The 21,209-nt window shown below is 52.8% G+C and overlaps 2 protein-coding genes across 4 annotated transcripts; one reads left to right on the forward strand and one right to left on the reverse strand.

Annotated features, from left to right (window-relative positions):
* Positions 1–125: 125 nt before the first annotated feature.
* On the forward strand, positions 126–13,740 carry Sgca (sarcoglycan alpha). 3 transcript variants are annotated; one of them, XM_028868979.2, is made up of 11 exons: positions 126–347; positions 2,829–2,887; positions 3,697–3,816; positions 3,906–4,060; positions 4,244–4,316; positions 4,698–4,896; positions 5,331–5,493; positions 6,410–6,618; positions 6,892–6,918; positions 13,134–13,326; positions 13,564–13,740. In XM_028868979.2, the coding sequence occupies exons 2-10, from the start codon at positions 2,851–2,853 to the stop codon at positions 13,312–13,314; spliced, it is 1,164 nt and encodes a 387-aa protein (XP_028724812.1). In that variant the 5' UTR covers positions 126–347; positions 2,829–2,850; the 3' UTR covers positions 13,315–13,326; positions 13,564–13,740. The 3 variants fall into 3 exon arrangements, with proteins under 3 accessions (XP_028724812.1, XP_037056673.1, XP_037056672.1); XM_037200778.1 differs by having other exon boundaries at positions 13,569–13,740; XM_037200777.1 differs by having other exon boundaries at positions 126–262.
* LOC114692899 (spermatid-specific linker histone H1-like protein) lies at positions 7,688–9,729 on the reverse strand. The gene has a single exon (XM_028868980.2). The coding sequence runs from the start codon at positions 8,286–8,288 to the stop codon at positions 7,764–7,766; it is 525 nt and encodes a 174-aa protein (XP_028724813.1). The 5' UTR covers positions 8,289–9,729; the 3' UTR covers positions 7,688–7,763.
* Positions 13,741–21,209: the final 7,469 nt, after the last annotated feature.

Below are 21,209 nucleotides of genomic sequence, written 5' to 3' on the forward strand. Positions count from 1 at the left end.
CACCAAAAATAGCAGGAAGGCATCTGGGGAGGGCGTCACACGGGAGGCAGGGGCAGGGCAGGGCCATCTGCCGGCTCCGAGCCCCGCCCACTCTCCGCGCCTCCCACTCTTGCTCTGCCTCCACACCCCTTTCCTCTCTCCTCCATCTCAGAGAAGGCAGGAGATGGCAAGGTGACCCCGGGGACAAACACCTGCCTGGGAGCCTGCGTGGATGCTGACTCTGGGAATGTTGTGACTCTCCAGGGACAAGCAGGGTGGTCAGGTGGGAAGAGAGATGGGACAAGGACAAAACTTGCCCACTAGTCACCTGAATGCAAGCCTGACCAGGACATTCAGGGTGGGGTGAGGTAAGCGACGCATGAGCCTTGGGACCATGCCTGCTGAGACTGTGGGGTGCTGGCAGTGGTGGGCACTGTTTCTTCCTCGGTGGTGTCCACCATCCAGTACCTCGAGGAGGGAGCTGGACACGGGGTTATGCACTTTCTGAGCATTCGATCAGCAGCAGCATGGCTTTGGAGGACGTTAGAAACCGCCATGCCTCAGTGTTATCAACTGTAAAACGGGGGCTATGGTAACGCCTACCTCATGCCATTGCTGTGGGTACGGAATGGGTCAGTGCCCACAGATGCATGGAAGCCTTTTGGCACAGAAGCTAACAGGTCATCTGTCCTTCCCACCGTCACCAGCCCCAGTCAGACAGGATGTTCTCATCCCTGCATGATACAGGTGGCTGAACACATGCTGCCATGGGTGTTTGTATGGATTCTGCACGGCGGTGCCCAGAGGCCAGCACTAATCATGCAGTTTATAGTCGTGAGAACAGGCCTAGAGAGGGCGAGTGATAAGACAGTCTACAGGAACTGTCAAGCTGGGACGCCAAGCCTGTGCACTGAGCTCCAGTTACATGAGCCAGAGAGCCTCTCCTCGGCTTACCTGTCCCCACCTGATGGGTACCATCTGGGTTCTTTCCATCCAGGCCTTCATATGGAGATGCTTGGTCTGGGGCTCGGAGTGGGGGGAAACTGTTAAGGAAGTTATCAACCAGCCCCCTGCACTTACTAGTTGCTAGACCCCACGTCAGGCTCAGGGCTAAGAAGGTGGTAAGATGAGGAGACCAGAACACCTGTTCCACACCACGATGCTGTGGGGCTGAGTTGACAGAGATGTGTGCGTGTGTGTGGACTCCTCCGTAAGCAGCCAGCCTAGGAAGAGGAGGGACAGGAAAGACTTCAGGGAGGAGGGGACTTGTGCATGCAGTCTGATCAAAGTCTGCCCAAGGGACAAGGCAGGAAGGGAATACGAGGGAGAGGGAACAGCTTGAACGGGTGCCAGGAGACTAAGAAGACATATTAAGCTAGGCAAGGGCAGAGGGAGGGCCAGAGACTGGAGATGTATGGGGGTGGGGATGGGGTTCTAGATAAAATGGCCAGATAGAGGAAGGGCCAGAAAGTCCTCAACTGGATATGAGCTGGGAACTCAAAGGCAATGGGAGTCACTGAGATTTTAAAAGGGGGCGGGTCTGAAGAAATGGCTCAGTGGTTAAGAGCACTGACTGTTCTTGCAAAGGACAGTTTCCAACATCCACCTACTGTTTCTTCAATTCCAGGGCATTTGGCTCCCTCTTCTGATCTCCATGGGCACCAAGCATGCATGTCATACATAAACACACATGCAGACAATTACTCATACACACAAAATAAAAATAAATCCTAAAAATTTAAGAGAGGGCCCAAGTAGCCAGATTGGTGGTTTAGAAAACATGCTGAGGGGCTGAAGAGATGGCTCAGTAATTAGAAGCACTGACTGCTTTTCCTGAAATCCTGAGTTCAATTCCCAGCACCCACATGGCAGCTCAAATAGACTATAGCTGTAGACATGTGTGATCCAATGCTTTCCTCTTGTGTGCAGACAAAAAACCCATATGTATAAACAAATACATTTTGGGTTGGTGTGGTGGCACACTCCTTTAATCCCAGCACTTGGGAGCCAGAGGCAGGCAGATCTCTGTGAGTTTGAGGCCAGCCTAGCCTACAAATGTAGTTCTAGGACAACCAGAATTGTTACACGGAGAAACCCTGTCTCAAAAAACCAACCAACCAACCAAACAACAACAAAACCCAAAAAAACAAAAAAACAAAAAACAAAAAACAACAACAGGGCTGTGAATGTAGCTGTTTATGGAGTCCTTGACTAACATACACAGAGTCCCGGGTCCAGTCCCCAGCATTGCCCAGCATGGGTCATACCTGCCATCTCAGCACTCAGGAGATGGAGGCAGGAGGAGAAATAGACGTAGTTTAAGGCCATCTTCACTACATAGCAAATTTGACGCCAGCCTGGGCTACATGAGACTGTCTCATAAAACAAAAACGAGGGTAGCTCAGTGGGTAAGAGCCCTGACTACTCTTCCAGAAGATCAGAGTTCAATTTCTGGCACCCACATGGCTGCTCACCACCACGTGTAACTCCAGTTCTAGGGTATCAGATGTCCAGTTCCCCCTTCTGGCCTCTGGGAGCCACTGTATTCAGGTGGTGCACAGACATATGTGCAGGAAACACACACAAACACACACAATAACAAAATAAAAAGGGACAAGTAAAGCGCAGAATAATGCATCAAATATATGATATTTTTAAAAAAAAAGAAACATACACACAAAACAAAGCCCACTGTGGTCACCAGGAAACAGCTGGAGGACACAGTGTGTGAGGACAGTGCCAGATTCAGTGCTCACTCCGGGCCAGGCTGTTCCCAGCTGCTCCGACACACCTCCTCCCCCTCCCCGCCCCTCCCTCTTCTGCTCCAGCCCTGTCTCTGTCACTCACAGGGCTGGCTAGGCCGGGGCAGCCATGGCAGCAGCGCTGACTTGGATTCCTCTCCTTGTGGGCAAGTCGGGGATCTTCGTCAGGGGAAGGGACAGAATGAGGGGTGGAATTTAGAGGTTATGAGGTAGAAGAGTAGGGGGGGGTCCTCAGGAGAGGGGTTTGGGGTGGGTGAAATAGGACCTAGAGGGTTTTGGGGGGTGGGGTAATGATAAGTCCCTCAAGGATCCAGGGGCTGGGAGCTGGGCTCTGGAGGATGGGGACTGCGAGTTTTGAGGGCAGGGGTGTCCTGGAGCCCTGGGTGGACATGGCAGGACAAGGGAAGAGGTCATGGGCCCTTTAATGAGCTGGCTGGGACGCTACTTCTGGCAGACCAGGCTAAATTTGGCATTAAGAGGGAAGGAGGAGGCAGCCTGGGTGAGTCCACTTTGCTGGGCTCCTATTGGCCTACATTGTAGACCCTGTTCTGTGTTCTTCTCTGGGAGTTGGGGGCCTCGTCATGGTTACCCCTTTTCTGAGGGTCCTCTCTATCTCCAGCTTCCCAGACATTCAACATGGGGTTCTTTTTTCAAGTAACCTGAACACAGACAGCATACAACACCTTTCTCAGCCAAACATCAGTCCCCTCCCATCATGGGCCCAAAACATGGAGTGAAATGATGGCTGGGGGGTCCCTCCCATGAATCCAAAGCCAACGAGAGTCTGGGGCTTGTTACTCTCTAAACTATGCATCGGAGCAGGGTCTGCACCCCACCACTTGGAGCCAGCCAGGCGACCTCAGCTCTCAGAACATCAGGACCACTGTGAGGAAGGGAGCTCGCCCCCTGCCTGTGACTGAAGCTGTGTGTTTGGGGCTTATGGGGTCCCCCACAGGTCTTCTGGCAGGGCTGAGGGACACCAAAGCCCAGCAGACCACCTTGTACCCACTTGTGGGCCGTGTGTTTGTGCATCCTCTGGAACATGCCACCTTCCTGCGCCTGCCAGAGCACATCGGTGAGCGAGGGGCCAGATGGGCTGGCGTGTGCCAATCCCGATCGCCTGTCCTGTCTCCAATTCCCAATCTCCTCTGGTTTCTCCGTCAGCGGTGCCACCTACCGTCCGACTCACCTACCAGGCCCACCTCCAGGGACATCCAGACCTGCCCCGGTGGTTGCGCTACACACAGCGCAGTCCCTATAACCCTGGCTTCCTCTATGGCACTCCCACTCCAGAAGATCGTGGGCGCCAGGTCATCGAGGTGCCGGCGGCGGCGCAGAAACATCCAGACCCCCTGGGGGTGGCCACTGGGTCCTCCTAGGACTAGCCCTGCCAGTGGGACTGGGGGGGTTTATGCATGCTTATTTACATATAATTTGCATACACTCCATGCATACCCGCTTCCCCTTAGCCCCACTCCTGCGCCCTCTTTCCATTCCCCCAGGTCACAGCCTACAATCGCGACAGCTTTGACACCACTAGACAGCGGCTGCTGCTGCTGATTGAGGACCCTGAAGGTACCTCCATCCCTATTCCATTCCTCTACTGGTGCCAATCTTGAAGAGTGTTGGGAAGCAGTGGGGAGCAAGGCACCCCGGAGAGGGGGCATCAGGGCAGCCGTAGCGCAGTGCGGGCAGTGCGGCGTTGATAGCTTTATGGAAGGAGCTGTGGAGGGAGGTCTGTCCTCACCTGTGTAACTGAGCTGCCCGCAGGCTGCAGGGCATTAGGCAGTCATTGGCCACAGTGTTGGGAAAGGGAACTTAAGGCCTGTGTTGTACACAGGCTGTTGGGGCAGAGGTGGTGTGGGGAATATGGGAAAACTCCGAGGAGGTTTAGGAAGCACCTGGAGAACCGAGCACAGGGTGGGGTCCAACTGAGTGCTGACTTGGCCTCCCCAGGCCCCCGGTTGCCATACCAAGCCGAGTTCCTGGTGCGCAGCCATGATGTGGAGGAAGTGCTGCCCTCCACCCCTGCCAACCGCTTCCTCACCGCCTTGGGGGGACTCTGGGAGCCAGGGGAGCTCCAGCTGCTCAACATCACTTCTGCCTTGGACCGTGGAGGTCGCGTCCCTCTTCCCATCGAGGGCCGGAAGGAAGGGTAAGGGGGCAATCCAGGAGGGCTTCCTGGCTGGCTGGGGAATGGGCCCAAAATAGCCACCTCCCTGATTTCCTGATTACCACTGTGGCATGCCTTCATCAGGATGATCTCTCTTTCCTTCCCTCCCCTTCCATCTCCTTCCTGGGCTCAAACCCTCATCACCCTGAAGTCTGTACTTGCTGATACCCCATGAGGACATCTGAGATCCATCTGTTAAAAGTCATTTCTGGGGTGCATAACGAGTGGGGTGCTCTGACTTGGTCTCAGGTCTTGGGGAGCTGTGACCCCTCCCATCAGGCCCTCATGTATCTCCCATGGGCCAGCCCTACCCTCGCCCAGGTCCTTGCCTACTGTCAGGACACCTTCACCTCTCCCTGACAGAGCGGTGCCCTACCCTCTTCCACTGTGCTGACAGTGGCTTCTTTCTGCCTCAGGGTATACATCAAGGTGGGCTCTGCCACACCCTTCTCCACCTGCCTGAAGATGGTGGCATCACCGGACAGCTCTGCCCGTTGTGCTCAGGGACAGCCTCCATTACTGTCCTGCTATGACAACTTGGCACCCCATTTCCGTGTTGACTGGTGCAATGTATCTCTGGTGAGAAGGGATCCTGGTTCTGGGGTTTGGGTTTAGGGTACAGTCCTCATCAAGTCCTCTCTATCTATGATTTCTCTAGCCCAGCTTTTTTCTCTGATAGGGTCAGTTTGCGTCTCAGAATCAGTCTGGGGTCTCTGTCATGGACACACACACACACACACACACACACACACACACACACACACACGAAGTTCTATTTCCTGCCACAAGAGGGCGACAAAGCTTACAGTTCACATCTGGACGCTCCAGCTCTGAGTCCCAGGTCTGCTCAGCCCAACAGCTGAAACTACCAAGAATTCCTAAGTTAGAACTCCAGCAAGGGCATCCGTGTGACAGCCCTGTCTGCTTCCGGAGGAAGTGCCACCAAACAAGGCTGCCTGCAATAAGAGGCTCATTGGGCTCTTGGTGATGTTTCAAGGGACCCTAGGGATCCTGATCCCTGACTGGAAACTGCTGGTGTGCAGCTCCCGGGAACCAGCAACAGGGGACTCCATCAGGGTCAGGGGCTAGCACTGGTCATGGGCAGCCTACTGAAGGCTGTGTGCTCACCCCCAGGTCTCTTCACCACCATGGTTCACTGCAGGAATAAGCACCCTTATCATCACTCTGAATTCACTGACCACGTTGAGGCAATTCACCCCTGTGAAGCACTAGCCTGACCCCGAGTTCACACTCAGGCAGTCCAAACATAGCACCAATACTAACTGTTGTACATCCCTGCTTCTCCTGGAACTGGCTTCTCCTGGCCCCTCATCCAGTGTCCATCCTGTAGTCTCCTGGGCTAGGGAAGGCAGGCAGGCAGAAGGCCTGTGGTTATATGGGGTCGACAAATTGGTGGTTGCCATGTTTCCTGTGGCACAGTGTCCCGTGTGCCCATTGAGTTACTACTCCTGGGTCAGCTCTGGACTCTACACAGGTGGACAGGTCGGTGCCGGAGCCCCTGGATGAGGTGCCTACTCCAGGTGACGGGATCCTGGAGCATGACCCATTTTTCTGTCCACCCACTGAGGCCACAGGCCGAGACTTCCTGGCAGATGCCTTGGTCACCCTCTTGGTGCCTCTGCTGGTGGCGCTACTGCTCACCCTGCTGCTGGCTTATGTCATGTGCTGCCGGCGTGAAGGACGGTGAGTGTGCTGGCCGGGGGCGTGTAGAGGCCTGGTACATCTAAGGGACCACCCTGAGACTGGGGGAGCCATACTTCTCAGGGAATGGGATTCTCAACTGTAAGAGGAATGTGGGGCCCCCTTTCTAGGCAGATGGAGGTCCATTCTTGTCTGGCTTGGGACTAGGAGCGATTCTGAATCTAAGCACATGAGATTCCTACCCAGGAGTTCTCGGGACACCATGGGGCAAAGCTGCACTTGTGTTGACTGCCCCCCCCCTCCATTTTTCCACAGGCTGAAGAGAGACATGGCCACCTCTGAGTGAGTAAAGCGAAGACGGGGGGTGGGGGGGGTTGGATAGGGGATGCTCCCCTCCCCTGGACTGTTGAATTGGACCCTCCACTCTTTATGAGCAGCAGTGACCTCTGAGGGTTGGCCCTGGGCTGGCTGGAGGCTAAGCCCATGTCCTGACCTTGTCCTCCTGTGTTCTGGTCATAGAAGAGGCTATTGTGGCACAGCACAGGGAAGGGGATCTGCCCCTGCACCGAGGACAGGGCTTGAGAGGCAGCAAGCGGCTCCCAGTGTGGATCCCTTTTTCCTCTCTCCTCCTCCTTCGCTCTCTCTCCATCCTGCCCCTTCCTTCTTTCCCTCCTTTTCTCTCTTTCCCTCATCTCCCCATTTCCCACTTCCCCCTCCCTCCTTCTCTCCCTCCATCTTTCCTCCCTCCATCCCTCCTTCCTTCCATCCCTTCCTACTTCCCTCCTCCCCTCCCTCCCTCCTTTCCATCTTTCCTTCCCTCCGTCCATCCCTCTTCCCTCCATCTTTCCTTCCCTCCCTCCCTCCCTCCCTCCCCCCCTCCGCTTTTCCCCCCTGTGAACCAGACACCTGGCCTCTGATTCTCCATGTGTTAGAGGATGTGGCTGGCCTAGTGGATGGCAATGGATGCTTTGAATCCTACCGTATCTTTCCAAGCCCATCTTATTCTGTCTCAGATTCCTCCTATCATCCATGGCCTCCTCCTCCACCCTGTGCCCCTCAGCCCCTGGCCTAATTTTTCCACCCTCTGAACCCCAAAGATTCCAGAAGACAGTTGTGAAATAAGTTGGGCTTTTATTTCCATCTCACTGAGCTTGTGGCAAGCCTGGTACCCCGCCTAACCTGCCTTATTAATGGCGGCGGCCTCTGGCCCCCCTACGAACTCCCTTGAAAAGCCCTTTATGGCTCTTTCCAGAGCCTAGTAGTGACTGGCGTGGTCCAGATCGGCGCTGCCTAGGCTTCTGCCTCTGCTGCCTCCGCTGGCGTCTCTTGGCCTTGCGCTTGGACTTGAAGGCTTGCTTCTTGCCCAGGCGGAAAGAGCCTGAGGCACCCTTGCCAGTTACCTGCTTGAGCATGCCTTTCTTCACTAGATTCTCGACCGCACGCTTGAAGCGCCAGCTGTTGTGGGCCATATTGTAGCCTGTGGTGCTCACAGCTTTCTTCAAGGCAGCAAGGGACACACGTCTGTGCAACCCCTTGTCAGCCACAGCCCTCAGAATCACCTTCGACATGCTGGGCTTCCGCACGGTTTGGGGACAGGTGTAGGGCCCCGTCTCTCTCTTGCTCGGGTCGTCTGATGTGCTGGCATCTTGGTCTACAGCCGCCGCAGAATTTGGGGCTGCAGATGGTGACACCAGCAACGTGTCTCTCTGCATCTCTCCCGGGGATGACTGCAGGGCACTGGATGCTAAGACCTCCAGGGTGGCGGCTGGAAGTATCCACCGGGCTACTCTCCGTAGTGGGCGAGCTGTGTTCTGGCTTCTGCTTCCCTCAGAGGCTCCTCTGTAGGGGTCTGGGCCACACCTCCTGGGTGGCCAGAGGGAGGACCGAGGATGATCACCCACGGTTGGCCTCAGCAGACTTGTGCTGTGGGCTCAGGGGCTGGTGAAGTTATCTCCGCTATGACCTCAGGAGGCCATTGTGAGGTGGGCAGAATCCTGTGGGGGTCATAGCAGACCCACTGTCTCTTCTTGGGAAGCTCAGAGGCATGAGACAGTGGGGACATCTGATGGGCCAGATGCCCTTCAGAGGAGGGTGTGTAGCAGGGTGAGCCCACACAGGGAATGCCCGTGCATATGTGACATGTACATTTCTGAACCAATTCCAGGACCTTTAGTTAGTCAGTTAGTGATGCTGTGTATGGAATCCAGGGTTTCACACACACTAGGCAAGTGTCTCATCACTGAACTATCTCCCTAACCCAAGCCCTCACTTTTAAATCCACCCCTGAATTGCCATCATCTTCTGCTCATTGTGTCTTTGTGTCTCTGAGTGGAAAAATGCTAATATTTTGTGTTTATTATTTTGAGACAGGGTCAGCTTTTTTGGGGGGTAGGGGTTGAGACATTTTGTGTAACAATCTTGGCTGTCCCGGAACTTACTCTATAGACCAGGCTTGCTTGCCTCGAACTCCCAGTGATCCTCCTGCCTCTGCCTCCCGAGTGCTGGGATTAAAGGTGTGTGCCACCACTGATAGCCATGACAGGATCAAACTGTATAGCCCTTGATGGGCAGGAGTTCCCTATATGTGCTAGGTTGGATTCAAAGTCACAGAGATCCACCTGCCCCTGCCTCTGCCTCCGGAGTCCTGGGATTAAGGTGTGTGCCACCATGCCTGGCCACATTTGTTTATTTTTTGAGGTAGAGTGCTGGCCTCAATATACAGCTGAAAATAACCTTGAACTTCTGATTCTCCTGCCTTCGCCTTCCTGAGTGCTAGAAATTACGGATGTGCCACCACATGCAGCTTGTGTGGCACTGGGGTTGAGCCCAGGGCTTCCTGCGTGCTAGGCAAACACTTTACCACCTGAACTCTTCCAATACATTTTAAACGTAAGAATTAGAATCATACTTTTTAAAGGAGATTATATAATTTTCAGAGTAAAATGCAATTCCTCGATTTATTAAATTAACCAGTCTTCCATATGAAACTGGTAAAATGCTTTACTAAACTGGGTGTGTTGGTCCATGCCTGTAATCCCAGCACCGTAGGAGTGGAGGCCGGAGCATCTCCACCTCGCCTCCCTCAAAGGCCATTCTGGGTTCCATGAAAGCCTGTCTCAAAACCAAAAAGAAAAAAGAAAGGGTTTGGGCTTTGTTTTTGTTTCTTTGAGATAGGGTCTCTCTATTATGTAGACCAGGCTGGCCTTGGACTCACAGAGATCCACCTGCCTCTGCCTTCTGAGTATTGGGTGGGATTAAAGGCATTCGACACCATGCCTGACTGGGTTTTATGTCTTTTATTTGTTTTTGCTTTATAGATCTCTTCCACTGAGATCAATAATTTTGACATTTCACAAGAGGATTTTTTTTTATCAAGTTTTTTTGTGGGCTGTGACAGACTTAATCACTTGTGTCACTGACATTGTGACTTTTCTCTTGTGACCAGTGGGTTTTATTTTATTATTTATTTATTTATTTTTTTGCCACTTCTAGCTTTCTTGGTTCAGTTTGTACCTCTGACGTCAGGGAGGCCTGCTTCCCTCTTGATTGTAACCAATAATTTTGCCCTGTGTTCCAGCATCCTGGGCTGGCCTGACTTTTGTGTTGATTGAGTTCTACCAGATACAGTTATTTTACCTACATCAATGTCTGCCACTTTTCAAACTAGCCACAAGTGGTGACTTTGCTGCCTGTGACTTTCTCCCTGGTAGCAGATCTGACTGGTCACAGAGTCCTCCAGGCCCCAGTGGCATTGCCCTGTGGGCCTCTGTGTTTGGGGGCAGAATGTCCGTTGGTGGTGGAGTAGGTGTAGGAGAGGCCTGTGACCACACGTGTGTGCGTGTGTCTGTGGGTTTGTGTTTGTACATGACAGTGCCTCGGCCTGGAGTACTTACATGAAGCCTCTTGGGAAGGCTCCTCTGGATTTGGTGTCTGCTCGTCTGCTCTTCTTGGGGAGATTTTTCTTTTCTTTTCTTGTTTGTTTTTCAAGACAGGGTTTCTCTGTGTAGCTTTGAAGCCTGTCCTGGGTCTTACTCTGTAGACCAGGCTGCCCAGGAACTCACAGAGATCCGCCTGCCCCTGCCTCCCGAGTGCTGAGATTAAAGGCGCGCGCCACCACCGCCCAGCTTGGGGAAATTTTTCTACCTGTGCATTACAAGAGTGACGAGACCTGGATGTGGAGCTGGAGGGGGAGGGGCTGCTTGTAAGGGCCTTTCCTGCCTTGGGGGACACACTTGCCACACTGGCCTCTAAGCATCCACACAGTTCTTGCTCTCCTCCCTCCACAGGCTCTCCTCCCCCAGGGATGGAAAGCTGTGTTTCTGACAACTCAGTTTGTCAGATTCTACATTTAGGAGCTTATCTAACTCTGCCTGGCCTTAGACAGTGACCTCGCTTCTTTTCCTGGCCAGTGGGTGCTCAGTGTCACTTCCAAGGGGAGCACCGACTCTTCTCCAGGAGGCCTGCCTGTCTTTCAGTGGTCTAATCCCTCAGCTCTACCCCCCCCCCCCCGCCTTTTTTAAAGATTTATTTATGTATATGAGCACAATATTTGCATGTACACCTTTATGCCGGAAGAGGGCTCAGATTCCACTAGAGATGGTTGTGAGCCACCATGTGGTTGTGCGGATTTGAACTCAGGTCCCCTGGAAGAGCAGCCAGTGCTCTTAACCTCTGAACCATCTCTCCAGCCTCAGGCTCTTAACTGCAGCTGTGGTCCACTGATTGGGACTTGGACTCTTAGTAGGGACCCATCCCTACCTTATTAGTAACCAAATGACAAGGGAAGAGGCATTCTTTAGCCTGCCTGGAGCCTGGTTTCCCTAAGAAAACCCAATTCTATTTTTTTCCCCCAAGACAGGGTTTTTCTGTGTAGTTTTGGTTCCTGTCCTGGATCTCGCTCTGTAGACTAGGTTGGCCTCGAACTCACAGAGATCCACCTGGTTCTGCCTCCCAAGTGCTGGGCTTAAAGGTGTGCGCCACCACCACCCGGCCCAATTCTATTTTTAAAAACTGTTTTTGAGATAACTTCCTTGTGCAGCCCAAGCTGGCCGCAAACTCACACTCTTCCTGCCTCAGCCTTAACCCTAGCAGGAAAAAAAAAAAAAAAATCATTGTTTACAAAGAGAAATCTCTGCTCTGATTTGATGATCGCGAGTTTGGGAAAATGTCACCAGACTAAGCTAACAAATAAGGTGGGTTCATATAAATTAGGCTTGAAAACAACTTCCCCTGGAGGTAAAATTCACCGCTGGGCTTGCTATAGTAAAATATAGCTTCCTACATAATGCCACAGAGAGGGTTAGCAAGTTGCCAAATGTCACAAAGCAGTAAGCAGCCGAAGCTTCAGTGAAGAAAAACCAAGGCTTTGCTCCCGTGCCAGCCTCTGCTCAGACTCACTGCAGCTTGCCCCTGGATGACAGAAGGCAAGGACCAAGGACGGTCTGTCACATGTGATTAAATCAGGACCTGAAGCTGGAGTTCAGGAAAGGCCTGATGGGTGTGGCCACGCCCTGCAGTAGGGGTTTCCAGGTTGCTGAGGGTGGAGCTGGGAACAGCTCAGGGAGCTCCGGTCTGAAACAGAGACAGGGAGGCAGGCATGGGGCAGCGGGGGGCAGGCACAAAGGAACAGAGATCAAGTTCAAGGAGCCCAGATAATGAGATCCAGAGCTTGATGGGTCACGGGGAAGGTATTCCCAGAAGGGTCGAGGGCTGGGAGATAAGAGGAGGTGAAGGAATGAGCCGGATAGCCAGACTAACAAAAGACAGGAGGAAGGGGAGAGAGTTAGTCTTGGTGTTTGGAGTTGGTACCGAGGGAGGCTGCCGAATTCTAGAAGGAACTGAGAAGACCGTCGGCATATAAAGACATCATACAGCTGGGGAGGAGGTCAGGTGGGAGGACACTTGTCTGGTATGTGCAGCACGCTGGGTTTATCACACATATGTACACTGAGTATGGTGGCACATCCCGGTGATCCTGGCACTTGGGAGGTGGACGCTGGTGGATCAGGGGTTCAAGGTCATCCTCTGTAAGTATTGAGTTTGAAGCCCAGGTTGCCTAAGTCTTCAAACAAACAAACAAACAAACAAACAAACAAACAAACAGGAACACTAGACTTAGAAATCCCAGCTAATATTAGCTTCTGCAAAAATATATGCTCCATGTGAGTATCTGCTCCTGCCTTGGCATCTCGTGTGTTACCTATGCTGGCCACTATTCCAAACCCCCAGCTGTCTTTTCCTTACTTTGCATAACAATCTAGGAGGAGAGTTACTACTATCATCTGTGTTTTACACTTGGAGGAAGTGGAGGCACAAAGGGGTTAAGCCAACAACACGGAGCTTTAAATCTAGGTTGTCTGCGCCCTGAGCTTTGTCTCAGTCACTGGGCACAAGCAGGCCCCAGTGAATTCCCCATTTCCCCCTGCACTTACATCCTGTGTTTAGGTGGCCCCCACAACCAGATCTGGTAGGCAGACTGCAGGGTGGCTCTGAAACAGTGCCAGGCTGGACCCTAGAGGCTCGTTTCAAGAGCCGATGATCTTCTGCTTTGTCTCCAGCATCCAGATGGTTCACCATTGCACCATCCACGGGAATACGGAAGAGCTTCGGCAGATGGCAGCCAGCCGTGAGGTGCCCCGGCCTCTTTCTACCTTACCCATGTTCAACGTACGCACGGGAGAGCGGCTGCCTCCTCGAGTGGACAGCGCACAGGTGCCCCTCATCCTGGACCAGCACTGAGAGCCCCGCCAGGTGGGTCTGGCTGGGCAGCGCCATCCTCTAACCAAGAAATAAGGGAGGCTCTATCTCAAGGTAGGGGCATGGGGTGGGATGTAGGGGGTCACACTGACTTGCCGCTCCCATAGGCAGGGTGCTCAGCAGAGCCGGCATTGTGCCCCACAACTGCCAAGCACGCAGGACCAGAGGGTCAGGATAAGGGAGACAGGAGTTTGGTACCCTCAACCCTTCCCACATGTCCTTCTCTTTTAGTTCAGTTCCAGCTGCACCCCTCAGAGCCGCTGACCTGTGACTACATCCACCGCTGATTCCAGCTGCTAGCCGACTTGGACCTCCTGCTCCAGACAGGCAGATGGATGGGGTAGTGGGGGGAGGGTGCTTGGGGTCAGCACCCAAGAATAAATACCGGCTGCTGTGTTCACCTATTGATTCTGGTGCCACCTTCTCAGTAGATGTCACTGTGTCCTCCATGTCCCCCTCTGAGAATCCCCAGAGGCCACCAACTGGCCATTTTGGGACTCTTCCAGTTTTGCTGGACTCTTTCAGCTCCCTGGATCTGATCATGAGGCTTGACTGGATTATTAACTCTTCTTTCTTTCTTTCTTTCTTTCTTTCTTTCTTTCTTTCTTTCTTTCTTTCTTTCTTCCTTCCTTCCTTCCTTCCTTCCTTCCTTTCCTTCCTTCCTTCCTTCCTTCCTTCCTCCTCCTTCCTTCCTTCCTTCCTTCCTTCCTTCCTTCCTTCCTTCCTTCCTTTCTTTTTTTAAAAAGATTTATTTATTTATTATGTATACAGTGTTCTGCCTGCATGTATGCCTGCAGGCCAGAAGAGGGCACCACATCTCACTACAGATGGTTGTGAGCCACCATGTGGTTGCTGGGAATTGAACTCAGGACCTTTGAAAGAACAAGCAGTGCTTTTAACCTCTGAGCCATCTCTCCAGCCCTAACTCCACTTTCTAGACCAGGAGACTAACGCCTGTGGAGAGTAAGTGACTTGCCCAGGGTCACAGAACAAGGGCTGTCTGCCCATACACTGCCTTCCATGGAGTTGAGGAGTTTGAGAAATAGGGGATCTGGTTAACATCTGTCCCTGCAGGACCTTCAGTGCACACTGTGTTGGGGGAGGAGCTGATCTCAGTATGGAGCTGTTGGGAGGTGTTACTGGCTGACCGTCCTAGGCCCCAGAGGTCTGCCATTCTAGAATGTCCCCTGATCTGAGTGTTGCCAATGTGGCTTCTCCCCAGGAGCTCTGGAGTACTTAGCTGGCTGCAGAGGCCTGGGATTGTTTTCCCTGGTTGCTACAACTGGAGTGGGCCAGTCCTGCTGTGCTCTCTGCCATCTGCACTGTGACCGGGACTCATGGGAGGACAGGCTGAGACAAAGCCTGAAAGGGTCCTGACAGAGGGTGACAACAAAGGACAGGTGGCCCAGCCGATCTCAGCTCTAAGAGAAGGCGTACAAGTGCCTGACACCCAACACCCCGGCCCTCCTTCAGGCTGCTTTCCTGGGAGCGTCCAGCCCCTCAGCTGGCCCCACCTCTTTCTTTCACTTGACAGGGTCTCCCTACATAGCCTTAGCTGTCCCGGAACCATGTAGACCAGGCTGGCCTCGAACTTTCCCTATAGCTTCACAGCTTCCTTCACTAGTGGACATTTGTCTCTGCTCTAACACATATCCTCAGAGAGACCCTCCCTGTCCCCTCTGCTCCAGAGTCCCTTCACATCCCTCTTGGCTCTCGGACAGGAGATGCTTCTGGGCTCGTGGGTTATAGGTCTCCCGGGCTGGAGAGATGGCTCAGCTGTTAAAGGCTGGGCTCATAACCCAAAACACCAAGTCTTCTTCCAGTACTAGATTCAGGGTTCTGTCCACCCTCTCTCTAATAGCTCCCCCCACCCCATCCCTACCCGCTTAGCCCCAGCACAGACCCTGCACAAAGATGCCAGGCAAGACTGTTTAGAAGGAATACCTAAGGGACACTGTTGTCTGTGTGTTTGCTCAGTTATTTATTTGTTTGTTTGTTTATTATGTGTCTGGGTGTTTTGTGTGCATGTATGTCCTGCAGAGGCCAAAAGAGGCGTCAGATCTCCTGGGACTGGAGTTAATGATGGTTGTGAGCTGCCATGAGGGTGCCTGGAATCAAACCCTGGTCCTCAGCAAGAGCAGCCAATGTTCTTAACTGCTGAGTCGTCTCGCCAGCCGCTGCTCAGAGTTCTTTTCTTTTTTTAACAACTAGTTAAGTACAGTACTGAGAAGGGGATGGGGGGGAGTGTAGAACAGGAGTTCAATCTGTAACTGATTGTGACCAGTCAATTGCGATAACTCACTTCCTTCAGACCCGCCCGCTCAGAGCTTATGGAGGCTGCACTTCCCCTTTAGGCCAAAGGCTAAGCCTCTACCACTATCTATCTCCTGAACCTCCCCTGCATTCTGGGCACCCCAAACCACTATCTCCTGCACCTCCCCTGCATTCTGGGCACCCCAAACCACTATCTCCTGCACCTCCCCTGCATTCTGGGCGCCCCAAACCACTATCTCCTGCACCTCCCCTGCATTCTGGGCACCCCAAACCCATTAGCTGCCTAGTTAAGGAACTGAGTAGTTGAGCATTGACAGAGCCTGGCGGTGTGTGTGTGTGTGTGTGTGTATGTGCATACTCACATGCAAGCACAGTATATGTACTCAGTGAATGAAGGCTGGAGGGATGATCTCTAATCAAAAGGTTCTTTGCAGAACAAACAGGTGCCTCTGGCTTCTCATTGGCTGTTTCCTTCTTTCCTGGAGGAGGCCCTTCAGCCGATGGAGAGGCACAGGCCCAGCTCAGGAGGCAGCTCAGTGTAGTGGCCCTAGGTCTTAGGCTGGCTTCCCCTGGGTCCCTGTGCCTTTAAGGTGGGGGCTTCTGGCTTCCTCTCACCTCTGTCTGGTCTTCTGCACGGCCTTCCTGGGCTGGTCAAGGATGGGAGAGTGAGGCGTCAGCTCCTCCCTCCCTCCCTCTGCTTCCTGGCCTTGCCTCGGGGTCTTGGCAGCCTCTTTCTCCCAGCTCAGTTCCAAAGAGCACACAGGAGCCTGCCTGGCTGCCTTCCTGAAAGGAAGTGGCCCAGACAAGTAGCCGGGAGGATGGCGTGACTACAAGAAGACACCGAGCCCTGCCTGGGCCCGCGTGGACGCCCAGCTGACAGCAGCATGGGAGGGGGACATAGACACCCAGTACCCACTGTTCCCAGGGCAGCAGCCGCTCCTGGAAGAGTAAGAGTCCCTCGCTGTAGTCAGGACCACTTCCTGCAATCCCTGACAAGGAGCAGCAGCTGCGGCTTCACCCCACTGCTAGTCCTGTGGATGGCCCTGCTTATGTGGCCTGATGGGTGGCCTCCACCTTCACTCTAGATACAGACTGCACACTGCTCCTCAGACATTTCCTCACCACATTGTCCAGGCCCTGGAATACAGGGCACCGCCTCCATCAGGCCTCGGCCCCTAAGGCAACACCTCCCCAGACAGGGTTTAAGCTTGGCTCTGGCACACCATAGCTGCATCGACAGTTAGTTTGCTCATAAAAGGAGTCAATCCCTACTTCAGGGCTGACGGGAGAAGCCATGAGGACAGGCATGCAGGCCCTTCCTAGATACAGAGCATTATCATGAGCAGCCCCTCGGTGGTCAGAGGTGTGTGGGTCTCTCCGACCCGTCAGATCTGGACTGATGGGCTCTGCTTCCGCCAATGCCTCAGGAAATGTTGGTGTTTCCTTCTGAATGGAGGTGAATGATAAAGTCCACATTCCTTGATGCAATGGTTGCATGTGGACACCAGAAACATGGCTAGTTCAAGCCAAGATGTGTATGGTTTGAATGGTATCTGGGCTTGTATTAGGTTATGAATATTAGGTATGTATAAGATATGAAATCGGTTTCATCTGATTTTTGTTGTTGTTGTTGTTTTTTGTTTTTCGAAACAGGGTTTCTCTGTGTAGCTTTGAGCCTTTCCTGGAACTCACTTGGTAGTCCAGGCTGGCCTCGAACTCACAGAGATCAGCCTGGCTCTGCCTCCCGAGTGCTGGGATTAAAGGCGTGCGCCACCACCGCCTGGCCATCTGATTTTTTTTGTTGTTGTTGTTTTTGTTTTTTGTTTTTTTGAGACAGGGCTTCTCTGTGTAGTTTTTGGTGCCTGTTCTGGATCTTGCTCTGTAGACCAGGCTGGCCTCGAACTCACAGAGATCCTCCTGGCTCTGTCTCCCGAGTGCTGGGATTAAAGACGTGTGCCACCACCACCCGGCTCACCTGACTTTTCTTTTTGACATGAGTTCTTGTATAACCCGGGATTTGAATTAGATACGATGCCTAGAGATGACTTGGAGCTTTTGATTCTGTCTCTTTCTCTTGTGGGATACTAGGGGTTGAACCCAGAGCAATGTGCACCCAGAAATCACTCTACCAGCTGAGGTACACCCCCAGCTCATCTCTCTTCCTTTTAAACATGGATGCTAGAAAATGAAAAATATCTGAGTGGCCCACAATCTACTTTTTAACATAACATAACACACACACACACACACACACACACACACACACACACACACACTCACACACACACACACACACACACACACACGGTGTAGGGGGTGTGGGATCCCCAATGTGTGTGTGTGTGTGTGTGTGTGTGTGTGTGTGTAGGTAAGAAGAAAACTTATGAGAGTCGGTTCTCTCTTTCCATCATAATGGTCCTGGGCATGCAACTCAGGTTGTCGAGCTCATCAGCCTGTACCTGCACTTGCTAAGCCATCCTACTTGCCCCCCATCCTATTTTTACAGGGGTAATGACGGTTTATGGCTTTCCCCAATCCACTCAGACCCAGAGCTTAGCCTCTTCCTTGCCCTGGCTGCTGACTATCTGCTGGTGTCCCACAGCCCTCCAGATGGAAGTTGGCCACACAGCAACCCATGTCTTCCAGCTTGAGAACGTAGCTGCTGCGCTCTGAAACAGCTCCGGTCCCTCTCACACCTCTTCTCTGTCTTCCTTTTCAGGTGCTCTCCTTTCCGACTCCTCCCATCATCTTAGGCAGGGAGAATCACACGTGGTCCAGCTCCCTTGGGTACCGACTCACTTCCCTCCCTGCCTGGCTTTGCACACTCTCTGCTGAGAGTTGAAATCTCTATGTGCACACAAGGATCAATCACCCTCCTAGAAAGACTCTCCTCTTCCCAGGTCCCGTCTCCTCCACGCAAATGTCCCAGCTCAGTTTGGAGCACACACTCTGGAGGGACACACTAACAACCTCTCATCAGCTCTGAGAAGTCCCCCTGGCATGGGGACTTTGGGGTGCTTGTCTCCTTTCATACCCAGCCCTTCCTGTTTTTCCTTAATGTCTCCCTGATCATTCCTAATTCATCACCCTTCACCTTTAAATTTATAAGACATGCATGTCCTACCTTCTACACCCTAACAAGCAGGGAGGGGCCTGCGGACATAGATACCTTTGGTTACAGACAAGTGGGCACAGAAAGAGACACATTCTCATCCACTCAGGCCCCCACTGAGACACCGCACAGGGCCCCTCAGAGGTTCCCATTGACTCCTTCATGTCATCATCCAGGCCTCCCTGTGGTTTTATGAATGCCTCCCTGGTCTCCTACTTGTATCTGGGAGCTCATACCCATTCCACCCACTCCGCTCATCCTCTCTCACACTGAGGCCTCCACGCTCCAGCTAGAAGTCTCCTTCAGTCTTCCCACTCTGTCCTCATGCAGCCCTGTCTGTGGAGGTCTCGGAAACAGCTAGAAACAAGATTAAGAGGCTGAAACAAGGAGGAGAAACCCACCATCTTTAGGTCACAGCAAATCCTTCCAGGAGACAGCCAGGCTCAGGTCCCTCGCTGGAGAGACCAGGATTCCAAAACAGCAGCAAAAGTGAAAAATCAAAACGAAGCCTTTTCTCTTTCCAGATTTTCCCACTTGGGTTTGTCTAAAATATCGGCCCTGGGAGACTCGTCCTCCCCATAAAAACAGAGGTGAATGTGGCAAAGGGAGCTGGAGCAGGTCCCGTGCCACCGCGGTGAGGGTCTTGGGAACAGGGTCAGGCATCTGTATTTAAGGCGGCTGTGATGTCAGCGGGAAGGAGGGCTTGGGTTGGGAGTGTGACACAATGGTCTCTTTGTCCCCCTGCGCTCCTGTTCTGTACACACACTGAAACCGCACACCAGCCCATACCACGTGGCAGCCACAGTGGAGTGCCGCACACAGGTCTGATACCAGGTGATGTGCCCATGTTCATACCCACATATGGACATGTGTGTGCGTGCAGACTCACATGTAGATTTGTGTATGCAGAGGGAGAGCTCTGCCGCCGTTAGCCCGTTGGTAGTTATTCAAAGTGCTGGCGGTAGTACAAGCAAGAGCTGAATTCCCTCATCACAGGAGCCGCATTTTAAGTGCTCAACTACCTGTCATGTCAGGAAGCTGCCATTTGTTCCCCTGCCTGGCTAGTTTGTTCTTCCTCTCACACTTAGCCACACCTTTCCACAGCTCTGTACTCACACCTACAGGAGGAGGACCTCTGTCTCATGGTCTTGTCTCTCCCTGGTACCCATGGAGACTGTGCCCAGCTCTGCACAGCATCACCTGACCTCTGCACTGGGAAGAATATGGTGCACCATGACCACAGGGGCATGACTATAATGTCTGGGTAAAGGGCTGACAATGTTGGGAACTCAGAGGGCTGAGGTCAGCCTGGGCTTGGTAGAGAAGAGGGGAGAGGAAATATTTGAACCTGACCTTGAGGGATAAGGGATTAAGTCAGTAGAGAGGAGGGACATTATGCCAGGAATGATGGGAAAGGAAATACAATGAGAAGGGGGTATATATGTAGAAATTGCAGTCACCTCTTGGCTGAAATGACAGATGTGGGCCATGGAGGGGACAATAAGCGTAGACAATTGAGATGTAGCCAGGTAGGGCTCGGGTGCTTGAGTTCAGAAGGATGGAGCCCCATGGGGATGGAAGGAGAGGGTCTAACCAGAAAGAGTCCCAAGACCTGAGATACAGGGGTTACCTGGGAAGACAGGTATCATCAATCAATAGATCTGTCGGTTCCGCACAATTTTGGATAGTTCGTGTAGGAACAAACCTTCATTTATATTCCCTAACTTCTTTTCCTCTCTAGATAAATTCCCTTTTTACATTGTCCTCATGTAAAGTGTGAATAATGAATTATTAAAAGTCATAGTTAGCAGTCACGCATACTCAGTGACAATATTAATGTGCCCGGTGGATGGCCCCTGTAGCCCCCCTCTCTGGCAGCATGAGAAAGGGAGGAGGCTGGGAACGGGCTGCTGCTTCTTTTCAAACTTGGGACCTGACTCCCTGAGTGGAAGGGGGCGGCTGTCACCTGTATCCTCTTCTCTAGATTCTGCTTCACCCCAGACTTCTGCCCACTGGGTCCTCGGTCCTCCCGTTAGACCTCTGCCCCCGTTCTCTGAGGTGAAGGGAACAACCAGTCCCCACCCCTCGGGGGCCTTGGGTTCTCAGGTGGGCAGAGCACAAGGCAAGGGGAGGGAGGGAGAATCAAAAGTTTGTAGAGATAAAGGAAAAGGGAAGGCGTGGACCGGAAGTAGGGTGGAATGATTCCACAGGCCACCCGCACTAAGTCGACATGCATCCTGGGTACGCGGATGGCCAACAGGGACCCTCGCACCTCTGTGGTGTGGGATCCTGTCCCTCCTGGTGGCACACTGCAACTTCCTTAACCACACAGCTCTCCAGGGGTCCCAGGCTCTTCCCCTGAGGGCCGAGCCACCTCCCTCTGGTGAGCGCAGGAGTGAGCCTGGAGGATTCTTTTCCTCTGGCACTCCAGCCTCAGCAGGCCCCTTCTGTATGGGATTGCTTGTTTCTCTGGGCAAGAAGCAGGTAGAGG

This window comes from Peromyscus leucopus, chromosome 8b, assembly GCF_004664715.2.
Source record: "Peromyscus leucopus breed LL Stock chromosome 8b, UCI_PerLeu_2.1, whole genome shotgun sequence".
Classification (NCBI taxonomy): Eukaryota; Metazoa; Chordata; class Mammalia; order Rodentia; family Cricetidae; genus Peromyscus; species Peromyscus leucopus.